This window comes from Heterodontus francisci, chromosome 1, assembly GCF_036365525.1.
Source record: "Heterodontus francisci isolate sHetFra1 chromosome 1, sHetFra1.hap1, whole genome shotgun sequence".
Lineage (NCBI taxonomy): Eukaryota > Metazoa > Chordata > Chondrichthyes > Heterodontiformes > Heterodontidae > Heterodontus > Heterodontus francisci.
Window position 1 is genome coordinate 193,462,070 of NC_090371.1, and position 22,963 is coordinate 193,485,032.

Below are 22,963 nucleotides of genomic sequence, written 5' to 3' on the forward strand. Positions count from 1 at the left end.
GCAGCACATGGCAATGATAGAATGAAGAGTAGGTGTGGGCAACAGGAGAGAAATTAGACATAGAGGAAGAGATGCAAGTTAACCATGAAATAATTGCCCTTCAGCTAATTTTTGAAAGCGTGAAAAATTCTTCAGTAACCTGATGTATTTTGAGAAGGTTATTCCGGAAAGATGACAAACTTTCAATTTGGCAGACTTTACTTTTCCTCCCACTCTCTTGAATCTTTCGACTTCCAGTGTCAAAGGATAATACTGTTATTTTCCATTTCAAAAGTGAAGCTCACATCTGTGTGAATGTTTAATTTATTTGCAATCATTAGGGACTGTGACAAAAATAAGGCCCATTACCAAACTTAATTCTTTGTTTGAATTTTTAGCAGTTTCAGGCTGGAGACAGAAATAATTCAATCTTAAAAACAGGGCTGTGTGATTGGTTCAACCTACATTCATTCTTTAATTTTGCATGGGGAGATATTCACAATTCAGAAAATCTTGTTAACAATTTGCTAGTACATAAAAATAATCTGTTCTGTTCAAATAAGAGTCAGTGACAAAAGAACTGATCAGTTTCAAACTACTGAAAGAGGGTGGAGGGGAGGATGAGTTGGTGTGAATCCCCAAGAAACATTTTAGACTAATTAGGCTCCTACAGTAGTTAAGAAACATTAAAAAAGGGATTAATTTAGTCCTTAAACATTGGAATTTATTGCATTATTTTGTCCACCCATGGAGTTAGATGGGTGTCCAATATCAATATGTAATGATATGACTGTTACTTATGTGCTTGTTAATTTATTTAATAAATTCACTTAATATTTTTAAACTGAAATGAGGTCTGATAATGATGCTGTACTGTTTTTGAAGACTGGAGTGCGATCTTAAGGAATCAAATCTAGAAGCCAAAAGCAATCAGACTGGATTTGCTGTCCTTTCTGCCAAGCATTTTACCAAAAGCTTACCTAGACTTTAAGCCAAGGATGTAGCGAAGTAATGGGGAGATGGAATTCAACCAGGAGTGATATGTTACAAGAGTCAAACAAATCCAGAATAAAAATGTTAGAAAAAGGTCTAAAAACACAACAGGAATTATATTTAAAGGTAAACTCAGTGCCATTTCTAATTTTAATAGGGGATCCAATAGCTGCCAGAATTTCAAAATGTGTGGTTTAGTTTCCACAATAAATTTTCAAAGGTCTGCTGGTCAAATTACTGCCCAAGTTCAACATCCCAGACACAAAGAAACCATAAAGAAACCAAAAAATTTGCCCACCCAGAGATAAGTGCTGTCAATTGTAAAATGCATTATTTCAGACTTTCATATTATGGGATGAAAGCAGAGTCTAAAAAAACAATTTTTCCCTGTATTTACTAATGTACCAGCATGCAATTTGTTACCGAAGACTAAAGAGTTTCTATACTATTTTCATTTGGGTAGACGACAATGTTTTGAAAGTTAAGGACCTTGGAAGTGTCAATATTTTATAGGAGATCCTCTCTGCTCCCCCAGATTGAAAAGTCTGAAAACATGGCTTTCAGTCAAAGTACATTTGTTTTATGTAAATGTGAACAAACATAGTGACAACGATTGCAACCGTGCTTAGTCTACTTGCAGGTGGTCTCAGTCAGGCAGTTTTTAGCTAAAAATTACATGCTCACAAATTTATGTAAAAACATTTATTTTAAAACAAATATCGTACTGAAACATTATCGCAGACTGTGCTATTTTGTAGACCAAGTATTTTTATAATCAGTAGAGCATTGTACAATTCCTTTAGTTTAATACAAACCACTTCCTTTGTACTCTTGTGCCCAAAATTGTTCAGAACTAGCTAGATTAGAATATTGATATTTTCCATCACTATATAAACAAATAAGTGGCACGCTGGACCGTCAAATACATTTAAAACAATAGATACAGATGTGATTTATTACTACGCAAATAATACAATAACATCTTACATGCAATAAACCACAAGACTTTTTTTTTTAAAAACTTCCACTTGATGCAGTTCATATCTGGCAAAATAATCACCATCAGAGGCACCAAGAACAGTACATTGGTAGGTTGCTGCCCAATCTTCAAGTATTTGTATGTTCACCTTCCTCCACCTCCTACCAGGGGGAAATAAAAGGATATCAATCACAAGTTCAGTAACAGAGCAAATCATGACAAGCTATGTGCAATGAAAACTTTACACACCCACATCCAGGTATTATAAGAGGAAATACAATAGAAAGTCCGACAGACTGAAGAGAGTTAGTTAATTATTCAGACTGAAAAGGGATTAGAAGTGTTATAGCCCAGCAGGTCAGTGCTGGGTTTAATTTTGTTCTTGACATATATAAATTATTTGGACTTTGGTGCAGGAAACATAATCTCAATTGGCTGACCAAGATTTGGCAAACAGCAAGAATTGCAAAAGATTTAGAGGGTGATAGGTATACAGACAGGTGGCAAATACAATTTTAAGTATGAAGAAATTCATTGTGGCAACAAAAACAAACAAGGAATGGGAGCATATACTCAACAGAACAATACTGAAGGGTGAGGATGAACAAACAGACCTGGCCAGGGAGAGGGTGTGCTTCACAAATAATTCCCTGAAAATGCAAGTATGAGTTAATAAAACCATTAAAAAGGCAAAAGAATTTGCAGTTTTAGAAGTGGGAGCATTGCATACCAGTATAAAGAAGTAATGATGAACAAAACATTGGTTCCCACAGTTGGAACATTGTGTGTCATTTTAGATGCCTCATTACAGAAAGGACAATACAGTCAAAGCGAGCACGCGGTGTAGACTCACCTGAATGATGCAAGAAAAAACGTTACTTATGAGGGGAGACTTGATATTCTATGGCTATTTCCATGGGAAGGCTAAGAGAAGGGTAAGTAGAGATATATAGAATTTTCTAAAATTATGCAGTTTTGGTTGGAGTGAGCCCTAATGCTTATTTCCCTCTGGATTAAAAGTCAGTGACAAGGATTCATCAATTTAAAATAATCACCAACAGCAATGAGCAAGAGTAGGAGACATTTGTTGCAGTACGGAATGCTTTGCCACAGGGAGGTGTTTAGGTAGAGACCACTGTTTTTCTTTAAAGAGAAAATTGGATAAATACCTGAAGCAGAGAAAGTTAGAGCTATGATGGAGAAAGCAGGGGCAGTGGAATTAGTTTTAGATTAGTCTAGTAATGAGCTGGCATTGCCAAGATGGGCCAAATCGCCTCCTTATGAATTGCAAACTTCTATGGTACTTCACTCAAACATGGCACAATTGTTCAAAGAATTATGATCATTTAAAAACAAACTTCCTGTTCAAACTTCACTGTCCATAATGCCACAGCATCTTCTTTGGCCTCCTTATCTCGAGAGACAATGGATAAGCGCCTGGAGGTGGTCAGTGGTTTGTGAATCAGCGCCTGGAGTGGCTATAAAGGCCAATTCTGGAGTGACAGGCTCTTCCACAGGTGCCGCAGAGAAACTTGTTTGTCGGGGCTGTTACACAGTTGGCTCTCCCCTTGCGCCTCTGTCTTTTTTCCTGTCAACTACTAAGTCTCTTCGACTCGCCACAGTTTAGCCCCGTCTTTATGGCTGCCCGCCAGCTCTGGCGAACGCCGGCAACTGACTCCCACGACTTGTGATCAATGTCACAGGATTTCATGTCGCGTTTGCAGACGTCTTTATAGCGGAGACATGGACGGCCGGTGGGTCTGATACCAGTGGCGAGCTCGCTGTACAATGTGTCTTTGGGGATCCTGCCATCTTCCATGCGGCTCACATGGCCAAGCCATCTCAAGCGCCGCTGACTCAGTAGGGTGTATAAGCTGGGGATGTCGGCCGCCTCGAGGACTTCTGTGTTGGAAATACGGTCCTGCCACCTGATGCCAAGTATTCTCCGGAGGCAGCGAAGATGGAATGAATTGAGACGTCGCTCTTGGCTGACATACGTTGTCCAGGCCTCATACACTCGGACTTTTGTGTTCCGTGTCAGTGCGCCATTTTCCCACACTCTCTTGGCCAGTCTGGACAAAGCAGTGGAAGCCTTTCCCATGTGCTTGTTGATTTCTGCATCTAGAGACAGGGTACTGGTGATAGTTGAGCCTAGGTCGGTGAACTCTTGAACCACTTCCAGAGCGTGGTCGCCAATATTGATGGATGGAGCATTTCTGACGTCCTGCCCCATGATGTTCGTTTTCTTGAGGCTGATGGTTAGGCCAAATTCATTGCAGGCAGCCGCAAACCTGTCGATGAGACTCTGCAGGCACTCTTCAGTGTGAGATGTTAAAGCAGCATCATCAGCAAAGAGGAGTTCCCTGATGAGGACTTTCCGTACTTTGGACTTCGCTCTTAGACGGGCAAGATTGAACAACCTGCCCCCTGATCTTGTGTGGAGGAAAATTCCTTCTCCAGAGGACTTGAACACATGTGAAAGCAGCAGGGAGAAGAAAATCCCAAAAAGTGTGGGTGCGAGAACACAGCCCTGTTTCACGCCACTCAGGATAGGAAAGGGCTCTGATGAGGAGCCACCATGTTGAATTGTGCCTTTCATATCGTCATGGAATGAGGTGATGATACTTAGTAGCTTTGGTGGACATCCAATCTTTTCTAGTAGTCTGAAGAGACCACGTCTGCTGACGAGGTCAAAGGCTTTGGTGAGATCAATGAAAGCAATGTAGAGGGACATCTGTTATTCACGGCATTTCTCCTATATCTGACGAAGGGAGATACTTCACTGTCCAGAATGCCACAGCATACATCTATATATTGGGAGTAAGGAGGGACACTCATATAAATAACCCAAGTGCTTAGAATGATCAGGATCCCAAGTTCCAGCATTTATTATACATGATCCTTCAGCATTCCTTTGTTCTTTCGTACAGCATCACAAGAATGAGCAATGATTTGGCACCAGGGAGATAAAATGAGAAAAGCGATTGCAAGATATTGCAGTTATAAGGCAATCTTTGACATTTGCTGACATTTTTCACTTACCTCTAAAGCCACGTCCTCCTCCTCCTCCACTTCTGCCTCCTCTGAAACCACCTCCCCTGCCTCCCCTGAAACCACCTGGATAAGAAGCAAAAATGTAATTAGATTTTTTTACTTTTCAAAAACTTTACCTGCCACCGACAGTTCTTAGATTCGAAAATGCGACGTACTTGTGGAACATTCAGCTTTTAAAGCTTTCACTGGCACTGGCTTAAGTTATTTTAATAATTTACTTATATTTTACTACTACAAATAAATAAAGTGAAAATAATCAGTATGCCTTTTCCAAGCAACCCATCATTTCCAAGCATTGCAGAACCTTAATTTTACAAATAAAGCTTCACTTGAACAAACCACTGTGAGCAGGAGCGAGTGTCAATGTTGGGGCTTTGCCGGACCATGTTACAAGTGGTGAATCCCTGGGTGAACGATGATCAATGCCATAGGAGATCCATAAAAATGTATATTTATTTAATTAGAAAATTATAGCTATTTGTGTAACTCCATTTTGTCTCAGATTTTCTGGCCGTTTATTGCTTTTAAGTAGTCGAGTAAGTTTATACACATTGAGAAAGTAGTTCCAGTAAAAATCTCGTTTCAAAAAACTAGACATCAAAACAGTGCCCTTGATGTTTTGGTGAGTTCTGGGTTCTTCATCAGTATTACCTGATAAAAAGGCATAATATTAAATTTGACAATCAAGTTACTAAAAATAATAACGTTGGTTAGGCTGCATTTGGAATACTGTGTGCAGTTCTGGTCGCCGCACTCTAGGAAAGATGTGATTAAGCTAGAGAGGGTGCAGAAAAGATTCACAAGGATGTTGCCTGGTTTGGAGGGCATGAGTTATAAAGAGAGATTGGATAGGCTGGGTCTGTTTTCCCTGGAGCGAAGGAGGCTGAGAGGGGACATGGTAGAGGTATATAAAATTATGAGAGGCATAGATAGGCTAGATAGCAAGAGTCTGTTTCCCATAGTAGGGGTGACTAAAACTAGAGGGCATAGATTTAAGGTGAGAGGGAGGAAGTTTAAAGGGGATCAAAGGGGTAAATTTTTCACACAAAGAATAGTGGGTATCTGGAATGAGCTGCCTGAGGTGGTGGTGGAGGCAGAAACAGTAACGACATTTAAGAGGCATCTGGACAGGTACTTGAATGAGCAAGGCATAGAGGGATATGGAATTAATGTAGGCAGGTGGGATTAGTATAGATAGGCATTATGGTCGGCATGGACGCGGTGGGCCTGTTTCTATGCTGTACGACTCTATGACTCTATAATAGGCTTTAGATTTACTTGTTAACTACAGAATTTATATTTTCAAAAAGAAACCATATAAATAGGTGTTTTCTAATAACATTGCTGAGGTCAAAAGGATGGTTTGGCTGCACATGGGAGTGTTAATTGCATGACAGCCTCAGCACCTCTTGCACATCAAAAAAAGGAGCTGAGGAACTGTGAAATGGTGGGATTAGACTAGATAGCTCTCTTTTGGCTGGAGGGACATGACAACAAAATGACCTCCTCTTGTAGCTCTTAAATCATCCTATGTTTTTAACTAACTCCACAGAAAATTCCTGAGAGACTGACTACACAATCAGTATAGCCCTCTTGGAGCTTATTTGCATCCCAAAAGTCCAATAGGTAGCTGTTGGGGAAAAGTGGAATTTGAGCAAGATGAAAAATTGGAGAAAGGCAGCTAGTCTGAGGTCAAATGTCTACAACATTCTCAACTCTACAAAAGAATGAGGCATGATTAGACTGCTCATGGATTGGTAGTTCAATACTGTCTTTTTGACTGCACAACTTCCTGAAATAGACTTCATTCTGTGCACCATCCCCTTTAAAAATAAAATCTCATTGATGAACCAGTCAGAAAAATAGAAAAAAATTAAATTCAGAATCTCTATTACATACACACCCATAATTTTTTTGAAGTTGTCTTTGTCATTGAAGTTATTCTTTATTACCACAAGACACGTTAAATTCAGAGCATACCATATATAACATTGTATACACAGTAAAGCTCACTCACAATTATAATGTAACCAGATAACTGGTTATCTGTTAGTATGGACTGCTATAGTCACTTGAGTCTGCAGTCAACTTATCAGTGTTCGATGTGTGACTTATGTGGAAGCTGCTCCTAACAATAATTTTGCTGCTTTCTATATGCTTGAGCGCCAACATTAACTGCTTTGAGAGACTCATTAACAGTCTTTAATTATCACTGTACTTGCTTCTACTGGTTGAAAGGCTACATGGGGAAACACATTAATTCTAGCATCTCCTTTGTTTTGTCATTCATTTAACAGAAGAGCAGTTTCACATGTATTATGGTCAGCCTGCACTGCTTCACTTCTCTCACTTTCACGAATCTCTACCTGCCACACGCAGCATATCAAATCTGCTGCTCTTTCCAAAGCAACCAGTGTTAACAATGTTATCAATAAGTGTTCAATAAATGGACTACTTCTTACCGCCTCGCCCTCCAGATCCACCGCCTCGGCCCCCTCGTCCTCCTCCACGACCTCCCCTCCCTCGGCCCTTTTCACCAGCTGGTCGTGGCAAAAATCGCTGAAGAGGGAGTAGTTTTGCTGGATCAACATAAAACTGCAAAAACAAAATCAAGTGCTACCAAAAGAAGCTCGTTTCACATTATATAAAAGTTAAAGAAGTTGCTTTTATTGTGCTCCAAGTGAAAGAGAATCCAATAATTAAAAGGGCATCTTACATTCATTAACATGACCATTTTAGAATTTGATATGATGTTCACATGATATTTGCAGGAGCACCCAAACATCATATATTAGGAGATAGAATTTGATGGGTGATTTGTACATGTTGGCTAATCCAACATTCAACTAGAGCTGGAGAAATAGCTGCTAATCGAGGCCCTTTTCCGAGGGGTCCATACAATATCACCAATACCACAAATCCCCTGCCCCCAAAACCCATATTTTTTATACTTTTCAAAGCAGAATAACTTGATAAAATGTTTCCTGGTCGTTAATTTTTACAAGAAAACCCACCTTCTGCAGTTTCTTGAAGGAAGTAGCTTTCATATTGTCTGATAATTTAACTGAAAAATACTATAAATTTCAGTTAAGAGAAAATTAGATAGCATTATTTTTATGCAATTGTAACCAAACTCTTGGTTACTCCAATCATATACCACATAATACCAGTACAGTAGTTTAAATGAACATGCTGCATATTTTTAATCTCATATCTGAAGTGATCAATAGGAGCCTGCTAGTATTTAATTTTCATCAAAGCCCCTGTGCCTTTCTCCAAGATGTACATCCTTTGAACAATCTGCTCAGAACCTGCCCAGGGAGAACCCTCCTTACAAGTTTCCCCCTCACATTCTGTGGGGATTTCTGACATTCACTCACCCCACCCTCCTCAAAGCAGCACAGCCAAAAGGAGAGTCAACCAGAAGGGAGGATAAAAGAGAAAACAAATTAAAGGGAAATGGGGAGGAAGCATTTAAAATGTATGAGAGAGCACAAGCTTGAGTACACAAAGGTTTCAAACTGCAGCAACGTGTTTGCATTCCAATATTGTGGAAAAAGTTCAGAATTTTAATGATTGCCTTTTATCCAGAAAACTGAAATTTCTCAATGTTTGTTCAACTTTTCACACTGATCTTGAGAAACACTTTATTCCTTTAAACGTATGGGTGCTGTATTAACGACTATAGAATCCTACCTTTCACTGCCTTCAGCAGATCCTGTTAGAATATTTATCCACACTGCACTCAATAGCAAAACAGAGGAGACAGGCAAATGCTGCTTCTAGCCTTCAAAGCGGAGTCCTTGTCTAGCCCCAAATCAACATTACAGAGATTCTCCCTTGCTGATTCTAAAGGTATATATGCTAAAATTAGTTGGGAGGAAGTGGGTTTGGGCTGAGTACAGAAGGAAGGGTCTAAAGACATGGTTTACCTGGTAGAAGGCTCATACCACAATCCCCCTGAAGCTGAGGCGAAGTCTGTGTGAACCTTTTGCTGACAGTGGAGGGCAAAGTGAAAGCATTTTCCAGCTCAGATTTCCTTGCCTTAATCACCTGTATGTTTTCATGTAGGATTCTAGCCATTTATATAAAATGAGTGTAAAAAAAGTAATTATACCCACATCCAACCTTGTGTGTAGTCAGGTAATCTGACACGTTCATACCACCAGCACCCCTGACAGAAACATAAGCTATCAAAGAAAATGCTGGCTGGTCGGTACCATGCTTTCAAATGCCATTCAATATTATGTTATACTGTAGTCACACTTCAGCTTCTCTCCCAACACTAACTCACAAAAAGATACAAAATCTCTGAGCTGTCCAAATATTTCATCAACTTTGCCAATTTGTTCTTTGTTTTCCAAGTAAACTGGTGCATTGAAATACGGGACTTTATTTTCTCTTGAGGTGCACTTGCAAACAATGTCATCTTCACAAGGATGCATGAAATGTCCCAATTCTACAAAAAGGTAGCAAAGAGTTAGGCAAGTATAATCTGATTAAATCTGCACATCAGAATTCATGTGAAACTACAACATACGTGGAACTCCATGGTATTAAATGTTTTCCTCCCACTATGTTTGTTAATTTTCCATCTGAACCCCAGTCTCAGAAGTGAAAGAAGTGCACTGACTCACTGCACTGGCTAAACAAACAAATTGACTTGGGGAATTTAAGAGCCTTCTTTAAATGATTCTTAAAGTAATGTAAAAATTGGAAACAGACCGGACCTGATCTGGCACTTGAAGCCACCAGCTCAGATACTGGCACTGGGCATAGCTTCGAGGCTAGTATAGAGTTGAGATCAACATGCGGAGAGTCACCAGGCACAAGTGGGCTGCAGTCAGGCCAGGGGGATAGGTCAGCACATGTGTGCACTCCCTGGAGGGTGAAACAAGTTCTGCTGCAGGGGACTCAGATGAGGACCTCAATAGGACCAACTACAGGAAAACTCTGATAAGGCACAGAGTTTCTTGGTGTCCTGTCAGATAGCCTCCAATCACTGGCTTGGAAGATAGAGGAGTCCAGCTCCAACGTGGCACAGGGCATCGCGTAGAGCTTGGAGCCCATCCTTTCCACCACGGAAGTGGTGGGCACCTCTATGGCAGCCTGTCAGACCGATTGCTGCCAGCACCCAGGGATCTCATGACCATCATCTGAGCTGCACATGCAGAGGCCTCCTGAAGTTGCAGCACTGCAGGGGAAGCTCAGATGGAGGTCATGAGTTCCCTGGCTGCTCACATGCAGGCTCAGACTGTTGCCATTGTGGGTGCAGATCATAGTGCTCAATGGGGCATGCAGGCTCTCACAGCAGTCCAGCAATCTGTGCTCCAGCAGATTCCGAGGACTGCTGAGGTGCCGCCCTGGGGGAAGAGGCAGTGACACCGTGCAACATGAACCTGCTGTCCTCTCTCAGGTCACCACCATTCATGTTCTCACCACAGCTGCTCCGCCAGTCCCTCTGATGTTGCATGCCAGCCACCAACCCAAACTGTTGCCACCCATGCACAGATGATGCAAACTGCAGCTGGGCCCTCAACACCCAGAGCTGCTCGAGAGCATCCTGCAAAGGCTATCTGCAGTCTCCCCCAGTCAGCAGCCTTCCACCAGCCACGTTGCAGCCACTGGGGTAGCACTGCATAGGAGCACTAGGCCAGGCAAAACCACCCACAAGATAGGTACTAAGGGAATACACAAGGGTGATTAGTTTTTTTTTTGTATTTTTGATGTGACGCTGGATAAAGTTGTTGAGTGACAGTATTTGCTGTTGGCCTTTACGGAGTGATGTTGGCCAAGGGAACTTTGTGATGGGAAGTCTGAAATGGCAGGTCCATGTTGGGGTGGTGAAGTTAATTTCAAATCATAATGTGGTGCCTCTCACTCTGTCCAGTTGCACATAGCCTCCTCCTCCCCATACAAGATGGTCTCCGGATCTCAGGAGGATGGGCCCTCAGAATTGCCAGGTTGTGGAGGACACTGCACACCGTCACAAATATAGAAACCCTCTTGGAAGCATACTGCAGAGATCTCCCCAAGCAATCTAAACGTTGAAACTTCTGCTTCAAGAAATCGATAGCTTGCTACATGGCTTTCATTGAACGCCTCTGACCTCACATGGTGGGATGGGAGAAGGGGTCATGAACCATATGTGGAGGGGGTAGCCTTTGTCACTGAGCAGCCATCCTACGTTGTGTCTTGGAAGGCCAAAGACTGTTAGTATTGCGGACTAGTGCAGAATAAAAACATTGTGCACACTGCCAGGACAGCGGCATTCACTGTGATGAACTTGTTGGGGCCGAAGGCATCCTCCACCACTGGGAAGTGGCTATCAAGGCAAAGCCATGTGCCCTTACAGCCTGGTGTTCGCTCCTTGCGGAGAAGAAGAACCCTCTCTTCAGGTAGATGAGAGAGCAAGACCAGCAGAGAGTTTTTAAGAGTGGCGGGAAGGAGAGAGTCAGAGATACCAGTGAGGAGTTTAAAAGAGCGGTGGCAGGGAAACAGACCAGCGAAGAGTTTAAAAGAACTGTCCTATTCAGTGTGTGGCTCCAGAGCCAATCGACCGCATTCTGAGAAAAATCAAAGTGTGACATCACTGGAAAACAGGTAGTTGATTGGTTGGGGAGTATTTTTCTCCATTTATCTTTCAAAACTTGGGTAATTTTAGTAATTGTAAGGTTTTATTAGTAGTAGTAAGGTTTACTAATAGTTGTAAAACTTAATAGATTGGCTGGTGAGTATTTGCTATTTATTACTATTTGTACGGTGTATTACTGTTGGTGAGGTTATTATTACTATTGGCAACGTTTTAGTATTGGTAGGGTGTATTAATAGTGGTAAGGTAGATTAGTATTGGTAAAGATTATGATTAGCAATAGTAAGGTTATTAGTATTGGTAAGGTTTTTTACTATTCGTATTGGCAGGATTTATTAGTAGCAGGGTTTCGTTGCAGTACCAAGGTTTGTTATCTAATAGAGGAATGGCAGGGCTGCTCCAATCTCTGGAGTGCACATCCTATGCTTCGTGAGAACTCCAGGCCACTTCTTGTGTCCTGGATACCATATGTGCAGGAAGTGTCATCAGTTGCAGCAGCTCGAGATCTGGGTTTGGACCTTCAGCACTAGCTGGAAACACTGCAGTACATCCGTAAGGTTGAGAGTTTCATGGATAGCACGTTTATAGATGTGGTCACCCTGCAGCTTGACAGTATGCAGGCAGAGAGGGAATGGGTGACCACCAGGCAGTCAAGGATATCAGAACATAAGAACTTGGAGCAGGAGTAGGCAATTCAACCCCTCGAGCCTGCTCTGCCATTCAACACGATCATGGCTGATCTCGTCTCGGCCTCAACTCCACTTCCCTGCCCGTTCTCCATAACCCTTCACTAATTAAAAATCTGTTTATCTCCTCCTTAAATTTACTCAATGTTCCGGCATCCACCACACTCTGGGGTAGTGAATTCCAGATTCACAACCCTTTCAGAAGTAATTTCTCCTCATCTCGGTTTTAAATCGGCTACCCCTTATCCTAAAACTATGACCTTTTCTTCTAGATTGCCCCACCAGAGGAAACATCCTCTCTACGTCTACTTTGTGAATCCTTTAATCATCTTATATACCTCAATTAGATCTCCTCTCATCCTTCTAAACTCTAGGAGTTTTGAAGAAGGGTCACTGACCTGAAACGTTAACTGCTTCTCTCTCCACAGATCCTGCCAGACCTGCTGAGTATTCCCAGCATTTCCGGACATATCCTGAACCCTAGCACCAGGTAGGCAACACAGCCTTCGGGACTCTCGATCCTGGCCAGAGAACAGTGTCTATGCCCTTAACTATACTATTCCCGATTACAACTACACTTCTCTTTTTTCCCCCCACTTGAACGGCTCCCTGTACCACGGTGCTGTGGTCAGTTTGCTCATACTCCCTCCAGTCTCTGCTCTCGTCCACACAGGGAGCAAGAATCTCAAACCTGTTGGACAAGGACAAGGGCTGAGACTCCTGCAACACTACCTCCTGGATCCCTCTACCTGCCTCATAGTCACACCCTCCTGTCCCAGACCACTGGCTGAATTCAAGGAGTGTGACTGTCTCCTGAAACAGTGTCCAGCTAACTCTCCCCCTCCCTGATGTGTCGCAGTGTCCGAAGCTCAGACTCCAGCTCATGAACTCTGAGCCGGAGTTCCTCGAGCAGCCAACACTTGCTACAGATGTGGTCACTAGGAACCACAATGGGGTCCACCAGCTCCCACATCATGCAGGATGTGCAACACATCACCTGGCCCTGCATCTCTATTTTATTAAATTAGATTTTAAGTTGTTTTTTAAATTTCCAAATTGTCTTTAGTTTTTTTAATCTGTAAAATAATTCTCCTATTCACCTTTAATCTGAAATCAATGAAATTCAAATTAGCAGTTACTTACCAACCAATGAACTTACGGTTTTCCTGTGATGTCACTCTTTTTTTTCACTCTGTTTTTACTCCCTTAAATTACTCAAAAAATAGATTATTTACACCAGGAACCTTGATTCCCCCCCCAAAAAACACTACCTACTATATTAAAAAAGAACTGCAGACCTTTCTCTTTACTTTAATTACTTAGGGAGCTATTTAGAGTTATTCCCTAACGGGAGCTATTTAGAGTTATTCCCTAACAGCTGTTACCCACCAACCAATCATCTTGCAGCTTTCCTGTGATGTCACTGTTGACTTTTTTTTCAAAACTCTGGCGTGCCTGGACTGCTCATATACAGGTCCGACTGCTCTCCGCTCCCTATACTGATCTCACTCAGTCTCACTCCTTCCTGCCGCCGCTGCTCTTTTAAACTGTGCTGGTCTCACTCAGTCTCGAACAGGAAGAAACAGGCAGGTAGTGCAGGAGAACCCTGAGTGCATCCCACTCTCCAACAGGTATTCAGTGCTGAATACTGTGGAAAGTGATGGTTCATCTGGAGAGTGCAGCCACAGCCAAGGCCATGGCACTACAGGTGGCTCAACTGTACAGGGGGGTACAAGAAAGACTGCAAGAACAATAGAGATAATCAGGGGAACAGACAAGTGTTTCTGTGGCTGCCGATGTGAATCCAGGATGGTGTGTTGCCTCCCTGGTGCCAGGGTCAAGGATTTCACTGAACGGCTGCAGAGCACACTGAGGGGGTGGGGGTGGGGGGGGGGGGGAGGGTTAACATCCTGCAGTCATGGTCCACATTGGTGCCAACGACATAGACAGGAAGGGGGATGTGGTCCTGCAGAAAGTGTTTATTGAGTTAGGTAAGAAATTAGCAAGCAGGACCTCAAAAATAGTATCTCCAGATTACTCCCAGTATCACACGCAAGTGAGGATAGAAATAGGAGGAAAGTGCAGATGAATGGGTGGCTGGAAAGATGGTATAGGAGGGAGGGCTTTAGATTCCTGGGGCACTGGGATCAGTTCTGGAGAAGATGGGACCTGTACAGACCAGGCAGGTTGTACCTCAACAGGGTTAGGACAAAATTCCTTGCAGGGTGATTTGCTACTGGGAAGGGTTTAAACTAACTTGGCAGGGGTGTGGGAACCAGGAGATAATACAAGAGAGGAACCCCAAGCTGCACAGAGATTGGGAAGAGACAGATAGCAGTAGAGTAGGAAATAGCAAAGTATTAGGTAGAGTCAGAGTGCTAGACAGTACTGGAGAAGGGAGTAGTTCTGTATTAGATGGGAGTGAACTGAGGACTACGAGGAATGCAAAAAGAGGATTACAATGCATGTTTGTAAATGCGCAAAGTGTGGTGAATAAGGTTAGTGAGCTATAAGCACAAATAGCGGCATAGGAATATGATATAGTGGCAATAATGGAAACGCGGCTTAAAAATGGCAAGGACTGGGCGCTTAATAAACAAGGAAATAAAGTGTTCCAGAAAAGATAGAGATGGAATAAAGGGAGGTGGGGTGGCAGTCCTGATTAGGGAAGACATTGCAGTGCTGGAAAGGATTTGGTTAGAATCGAGGAGCAAAAAAGAGAGAGCAGAAAATCTGTAGGGAAATCAGAGAATATGCAAGAACTACAGAATGGTGATACTAGGGGACTTTAATTAACCAAATATCGATTGGGATAATTTTAGATTAAAGGGTAAGGAGGTAGAGGAATTTCTAAAATGTGTTCAGGAGAACTTTCTTGATCAGTATGTGCTCAGCCCAACTAGAAAAGAGGCATTACTGGATCTGGTGCTGAGAAATGAGGTGGACCAAGTGTCTGTGGGGGAGCACTTGGCTAAGATTTAGACTAGTAATTCAGAAATGCAAGGAACAAAATAAGATAGAACGATTAGATTGGAAAAAGGCTAATTTCAACACGATGAGAGGGATCTAGCCAGGGTAGAATGGAACCAAAGACTGGCAGGAAGAGCTGTATTGGAACAATGAGTTATCTTTAAGGAATAGATGCTTCAGATACAGGCTAGGAACACTCCAGTAAGGGTGAAAGGTAGGGGAACCAAGAATGGTTGACGAGGGAGATAGAGATGATGAAACAAAAAAGGTGTATGATGCATATCAGGTGAACGCATCAAGTGAGCACCAAGCCATATACAATAAGTTGAGAGGGGAGGTGAAGAGGAAAATAAGACTGGCAAAGAGAGAGAATATGAAAATAGAATGGTAGTCAGCATAAAAGGGAACTCAAAGATCTTCTGCTGGCATGTAAATAGTAAGTTAATAAGGTGGAGTGGGGCTTATTAGGGACAAAGAAGGTAATATATGCTTAGAGGCACAGGGCAAGGCTAATATACTTAATGAGTACTAAGGAAATGGAGGCTGAGAAAACAGCAGTAGAAGCAGAGAGAGAGTAGAGGCAATGGATAGGATGAAATTTGAGAGGGGGAGGTACTAAAAAGGCTGGCGATGCTTAAGGTAGGTAAGTCACCGCGTCCAGATGACTTGCATCCCAAGTTGCTAAAGGATGTGGGAATGCAGATTGCTGAAGGGCTTGCCATAATCTTCCAATCTTCCCTGGATACAGGGAGATGCCTGAGGATTGGAGAGTGGCAAACGTGACACCCTTATTCAAGGAAGAATGTAAGGACAGTCCAAGCAACTACAGGTCAGTTAGTATAACATCAATGGTGGGAGAGGTTTTAGAAACAATTATCAGGGAAAATATCAAAGCACACTTAGAAAGATTCAACTTAATTAAGGATAGTCAGCATGGATTTGTAAACGATAGATCATGCTTGACTAATCTAATTGAATTTTTTGATGAAGTAACACAGAAGGTCGATGAAGGTAATGTGGTGGATGTTATTCATATCAATTTTAGGAAAGCGTTTGATCAGGTACCATAAAAAGCTGGTTCAGAAAATTGAGGCTCATGGAATATAGGAGGGTCAGTGTCCAATTGGATAAAAAAATTAACTTAAGGATAGAAAACAGTGAGTCATAATAAATGGCTGCTTTTCAAACTGGAGGATGGTAGACAGTAGTGTTCCCCAAGGGTCAGTGCTGGGATCACTGCCTTTTTTTGCTATACATAAATGACTTGGATCTTGGAATACAGAGTAGAATCTCAAAATTTGCTGACAACACCAAACATCTCTGGAAAAAAAATGTAATCTTTATGCTGAGTGGACTAATGACTGAGCTGCAGAAATATTTCAAATACCTATCTGAATTACAATTAACCCTTGGTTGAGGACAGTGGTATTTTAATTTATTGTGATGCTCTTACCTACTACACTATCAGGGGGCCCCTGATCATATCCTCTATTGAAGCCTCCTCGCCCACCACCACGGAATCCTCCACCACCACGCCCTCCTCTTCCTCCGCCAAAACCGCCTCCTCTTCCTCCTCCGCCGAAGCCGCCTCCTCTGCCGTAGCCTCCTCCTCCGCCGTAGCCTCCTCCTCCGCCGTAGCCTCCTCCTCCTCGTCCTCCTCCACCGTAGCCTCCTCCGCCTTTACTGAAGCCACCTCCTCCTCCTCCACCCCTGCCTCCACGAAAAGACATTTCAATCAGAAATTCTGCAAGGAAAAAAAAATTAAGTTTCATCAGCCAGTATAAGACTGCTACCTAATCAGTATGTTTCTGGTCCAACAGGAACGAGGCATGACTTGAATTAGTTTCGAGAAATGCAATGGGGAAAACTGATGCGACACCACAATCAACTTCATCTTAAATTTCTCTGTAGCTCTTCTACTCTCAAACAGCACCTGTAAGGAACTTGTGGATGTATCGTAAAAACTGCTAGTCCAGCTGATAGCCAGCCAAGAGTCTGAGAGATGGGTCAGGTGCTCTGTCAGCCCCTTGCCCTGATCTTTAACAGCATTCTGGAGGCCGGGAAAGCCCCTTTAGACTGGGAGGAGGCCAATGTAGTTCCAATCATTAAAAAAATGGACGACAGGAACAGGAAAGATACTTGAGGGAATCAGTAGGGATGCAATATATGATTACTTGGACTGATAATTACATACGAGCGACACCTAATAATGCATTGTGAGGCTTTGCTTCATTTGACCCATCGTTATGCTGGCTCTTTGAGGTATCCAATGAGTCCTATTCTCATGCCCTTTTATTATAGCTCTGCAAATTTTTCCCCTTCAAGATTTTATCCAATTTCCTTTGGAAAGTTATTAAATCTGCTTCCACCACTTTCAGGCAGTGCATTCCAGATCAAAACAACTTGCTGCATTTGTATTTTATGATGAAGTCCAAGATAGTGGCTGAGATAAACCCAGTAGACAATGTCTACCTCAATTTCCAAAAAGCTTTTGATAAAGTACCGTATGAGAGGGTTCTCTACAAAACCAAAGCCTCAAGCATTGGTCAAAATCTACTGTGTTTGATTGACAACTGCCTGGAAGGCCTTATGAGAAAGCTGTTGTCGATGGATTTGGATCTGGAGACTGGCCATTAGCAGTACCCCACAGGAATCAGCATTAGGATCATTGCCGTTTATTATTTTTATTAATGATCTAGATGTAGTTATTAGGGAACGATCTGCAAATTTGCAGATGATGCTAAGATACAGTTGAGTCAGAACTGTAGACGATGCTCAACTGCTTCAGGTGGATCTAGATACACCTGGGGATTGGCTCATGACTGACAAATAATGTTTAACTTAGAAAAATGCAATGCTATGCATGTGGGCAGGGCCAATTCACTAGAAGACAAGCTATACTATTTTGTCCTGCACAAGACCTTGGCAGGCCTCAGTTAAAATTGTGTGTCCAGTTTTGGTCTGCTCACATAGTTGCTGATATTGAGGTTTTAGAAGGGTATGGAGTAGCCACAAGATTAAGTCCCATTTCGAAGCATCTCAGTTACCAACACAGTATTAAAGAGCTGCAATTATACACATTAGAGAAGCCTTGTCTTGGACGGAATGATTTGATCCAAAGTTTTATGATGATTAAGGACAGATTGTGTTTGTGTAGACAGTTTGTTCCAATTAAATAGGTTAGGGAAGCCCAGGGGTCACAAGCTCAAGTTGTACAAGGCCTGATCTAGGTTAGATGTCAGAAGGTGAATGTTGTCTAATGGAATTGTGGATCTGTGGAACAGGCTGCTGGCTCCTACAGCGAACACCACTGATGTGCTGAATTCCTTTAAGGGAGAGTTAGACTTGTTTCTGGCTGGGCAAAGATCATCTACTAAAAGTAGGTACTGCATAACAGTAATCAGGACCAGACTGGTCTCTTGGACTGGTTTGATTTTCAAAGGGGGTCAAAGAGGAATTTTCCAGACTTCCCTCCCCTAATTGGCCTGGATTTTTATTTGGTTTTCACCTCTCCCAGATCACATGGCTTTCAATGGGGTGGGGAATGTGTAAACTGCCATACACAAGGTCATCAGTCATGTAGTACAGACTGATTAGACTAGTCTGTCTTTGCCTGTCCACCCCTTGTCTCCCAACCTTGTGTCGTGAGACCCACCACTAGTTTTCTTGATTCCCTCTTGACTCAGTTCCCTTTCCCCCATGCTACCTGTCATTGTTCAGGATTCTTTTTCCTTATAACCTTCAAAATGCACTTGACCCATCTACCTTCCTCTCTAAGGCTGTTAAACATGTTGCTTCTCAGTTCCATGCTGAACTCTTCTTAAATTATCTTTGAATCCCTCTAGTACAGCTTCCATACTGCACTGAAACAGCTCTTACCAAAGTCCAGAATGACATCAGCTATGACTGTGACCATGATGCATTGTCCCTCCTAGTCCACCTGGACCATGTGCAACACCTGCCATTCTCCAGCACCATAGGACAACACTTCCATGGTTCCATTCCTACTGATCTGATCATTGCCACTGTATCACCAGTAATGGCTTCTCTTCCTGCTCCTGTATCATTAGCTCTACAGGTTCTACAAATATCTATTCAGTTCACCTATATGCCACCTTTTTCTTTCATGGGATGTGGGTGTCACTGGCAAGTCCAGCATTTGTTTCGCATGCCTAGCTGCCCTAGGCTATTTCAGAGGGCAGTTAAGGCACATATAGGCCAGACAGCAAGGACATCATATTTCCTACCCTAAGGTGAACCAGATGGGTTTCTTACAACAATTGATGATAGTAATGGTGTCATGAAACTGAGACTAGCTTTTTTTATATGGTGGGATTTGGATCTATATCCCCATGAGATTAGCCTGGACTTCTGGATTACTTGTTCAGTGACATTACCACTACACCACCCTTATCCATGGCTTTGCCCCATCTGCTCGGGAAGCTTCTCCTGTCCTATAAATTTCCCATTCTCAGGAATCTTTGTTTCTGACGTATTCAAGTCCACTTCTTCACCCCACCAGTAGTGGGATGGTGCTCAGTCACTTTGGATGTGCTTTCTAGTACTCTCACCATAGATCTCCTCACTTTCCATTTCCCTTTCTACCTTAAACATCTCCTCAAAACCCACTAATTCAGCTAAAACATCTAACTCATTTCATGAATCTCTCTTTCTAGATCAATAACCATTCATTTGTGAACTATCTTGGGTCATTTTATATATATTATGATGCGAAACAAATTCAACTTCTTGCTGCTCAGTGTCAAACAGGTAGAAAATAATGATCACCAAGTGAAAAACAGAAAAGGATAATGAACGAACTGGGAACAAAAGTCAAGAGAGGGAGAGATCTGGCCTGCATTAGTTCACCAATATATAGGAATACCGAGTCTGTAAAGTACTACAGGCCATTTATCACTTTCGTGGGAGCAACCAAAAAAACTCGCAACTCCATTGTACTTCATTCTTTTTGCTGCGAGACGATCATCTTAAATTGCTGGAATTACTGCAATACAGGGTACCGGATTAGGCGTTTATGTTTTGTTTTCAATAGGCGCACCGTCCAGAACACAGTTCTTTAAATATCGTGATGACAAAACGAAATCATTTCTGTAGTGAACAATTAAACTGCAAACAATAAAAGTGTCAAGTAGTCAGCTTATCGTGGAACTGCCTTAGCTGCACAGCCATGGCTCTCAGAGTAATCCATGCCATGGGGGAATGGCCGCTCCGTGCCGTGCATTCACATGGACCCAGTGCAGAATTCGCTCTGTGCAACGTTGTTACATTTGTTACTGGGCAGCGCGCGATCACCATTCACTCACCGAACCTTGGCCCAGATATAGAACGTCTCCCGGAGCACGCGCTCCCCTCCAGCCACGTGCGGTCACCACCGCCCCGCTAAGGAAAAAAAAAGACAAAATTTAATTCACTTATTGGGGCGCTTTTTATATATTACAATACATAATTACATTAAAATTATTTTACATTAGCACAGCTCAAGGTCGCCCGTTAAGTTTCAAATTCCGATTCATCTCAACTTTTTTCTTTCCTGGTTTTCCACCAGATTTTATTTAAAAACCACGATTTTTACGACACTTTTTGGACGCGTCTTCCCCCCGCCCTCTGACCTGCCGTATGACAAATATCATCCAGCGCGTCCTCTATAAGTGATGTTTGAGAAGTACACAGAGCGGCCATGCACCCTCCACCGGCAGAATATGTGCATTGCATCAGCAGCGGAATAGCACTTTGTTTCCAAAAAATATACTTTTTTAAATAAAAATCTGTAAAAAACACATTACAGAACAGCACCAAGTTGATATTCCAAAAAGTGCAAAGGAAATCAGTTTTCTTCAATACAAAAGTAAGTTGCTTCAACCCTTCCATTTTACATAACGTATATTGTACAGAAACCCCATATTCAGTGTATACAGCCCGAGGGGTTTCCCGTGGGTCCAGCTCCTCAGTGCACTATGGCGGGAGAACGTTATACAGTGGTCTTTCCCCATTGAGCCTTTGCAGTGGCTGCCCCAAACTTCAGTGCATCCCTCATCACGTAGTCCTGGACCTTGGAACGTGCCAGTCTGCAACACTCGATCGTGGACAACTCTTTGCGTTGGAAGACCAGCAAGTTTTGGGCAGACCAAAGAGCGTCTTTCACCGAATTGATGGTCCTCCAGCAGCAGTTGATGTTTATCTCGGTGTGCGTCCCTGGGAACAGCCCGTAGAGCACAGACTCCTGTGTTACCAGCTGCTTAGGATGAACCTCAACAAAAACCATGCATCTTTTTCCACACCTGCTTTGCAAAGACACATTCCAGAAGGAGGTGGGCAACAGTCTCTTCCCCGCCACAGCCACATGGAGGGCAGCATGCAGAGGGTGTGAGACTCCGGGCATGCAGGAAGGATCTGACGGGAGGGCCCTTCTCACCCCCAGCCAAGCTACATCTTGGTGCTTGTTTGAAAGTTCTGGTGATGAGGCGTTCTGCCAAATGTCTGCGGGGAACCATCCGACGGGATCCATCATCTCCTTATCATGTAGGGCCTTGAGGACGTTCCGTGCAGACCACTGCCCGATGGATAGGTGGTCAAAGGTGTTTTTCCGCAGAAGCTTTCCCACAAAGGATAGGTGGTACGGTATGGTCCAACTGGATGGAGCGTTCCGCAGCAATGTGACCAGACCCATCCTGAGCAAGACCAGGGACAGATAGAACCTCAGCACATAGTGACACTTGGTGTTTGCATACTGGGGCTCTATGCACAGCTTGATGCAGCCGCACACGAAGGTGGTCATCAGGATTACGGTGACGTTGGGTACATTTTTCCTGCCCTTATCCAGAGGTTTGAACATCGTGTCCCTCCAGACCCGGTCCATTTTGCATCTCCAGATAAAGCAGGAAGTGGCTCGGGTGACCACCATGGCGCAGGAGTGGGGTATGGGCCAGACCTGCACCACATACAGCAACAACATGAGCGCCTCACACCTGATGACCAGGTTCTTACCCACAATGGAGAGAGAACGCTGCTCCCACATGCTCAGTTTATGGTGTACCCTGGCTACTTGCTCCTTCTGGGTTTTGGCGCATACCCTGGCCCTTACGAACCATATCCCCAGCACCTTCAGGTAGTCTGACCTGACGGTGAAGGGGACAAAGGATCGGTCGGCCCAGTTCCTAAAGAACATAGCCTCACTCTTGCCGTGGTTAACTTTGGCTCCCGAGGCCAGTTCGAACTGATCGCAGATGCTCATCAGTCTGTGAACGGACAGCAGATCCAAGTAGAAGACGGCAACGTCATCCATGTACAGGGAGGCTTTGACCTGAATGCCTTTGCTGCCTGGGATTGTCACCCATCTTATGCCCGCATCCTTCCTAATGCACTCAGCAAAAGGTTCGCTACAGCAAACAAACAAGGCAGGGGAGAGAGGATAGCCCTGTTTGACTCCAGATTGGATCGGGAAACTTTCTGATATCCCACCCATTGATTGAAACTGTGTTACTGATGTTTGTGTAGAGCAGTTTGATCCAATTGTGGATTCCCTCCCCGAACCCCATTTTGGAGAGCACGTCCATAATGTATGTGTGCGATATCCTGTCAAAAGCCTTCTCCTGGTCCAATCTGATGAGGCAGGTGTCCAGCCTCCTGTCCTGCACATAGGCGATCGTATCCCTGAGTAGCGTGAGACTATCAGAGATCTTCCTGCTGGGT

At 43.1% G+C, this 22,963-nt stretch overlaps 1 protein-coding gene across 2 annotated transcripts; it reads right to left on the bottom strand.

Moving 5' to 3' along the window:
* Positions 1 to 1,659: 1,659 nt before the first annotated feature.
* Positions 1,660 to 20,878, bottom strand: gar1 (GAR1 homolog, ribonucleoprotein). 2 transcript variants are annotated; one of them, XM_068039890.1, is made up of 9 exons: positions 20,741 to 20,878; positions 20,578 to 20,653; positions 16,707 to 16,997; positions 9,310 to 9,464; positions 8,020 to 8,079; positions 7,468 to 7,600; positions 4,994 to 5,068; positions 2,566 to 2,601; positions 1,660 to 2,112 (listed from the first exon to the last, which is right to left on the bottom strand). In XM_068039890.1, exons 3-8 carry the CDS (start codon positions 16,981 to 16,983, stop codon positions 2,588 to 2,590), a joined length of 714 nt encoding a protein of 237 aa, XP_067895991.1. In that variant the 5' UTR covers positions 16,984 to 16,997; positions 20,578 to 20,653; positions 20,741 to 20,878; the 3' UTR covers positions 1,660 to 2,112; positions 2,566 to 2,587. The 2 variants fall into 2 exon arrangements, with proteins under 2 accessions (XP_067895991.1, XP_067895985.1); XM_068039884.1 differs by lacking the exon at positions 2,566 to 2,601.
* Positions 20,879 to 22,963: the final 2,085 nt, after the last annotated feature.

Bases quoted from the DNA above. Each gene is read 5' to 3' on its own strand.
- gar1 (XM_068039884.1), bottom strand. From the start codon at position 16,983: ATGTCTTTTCGTGGAGGCAGGGGTGGAGGAGGAGGAGGTGGCTTCAGT. The intron at 8,080-9,309 runs GTATCTTTTTGT...TGAAATTTATAG, and splicing joins TTGGACAGCTCAGAGATTTT to TATTTTTCAGTTAAATTATC. The intron at 7,601-8,019 runs GTGGGTTTTCTT...TTGTTTTTGCAG, and splicing joins CCTTCAAGAAACTGCAGAAG to TTTTATGTTGATCCAGCAAA.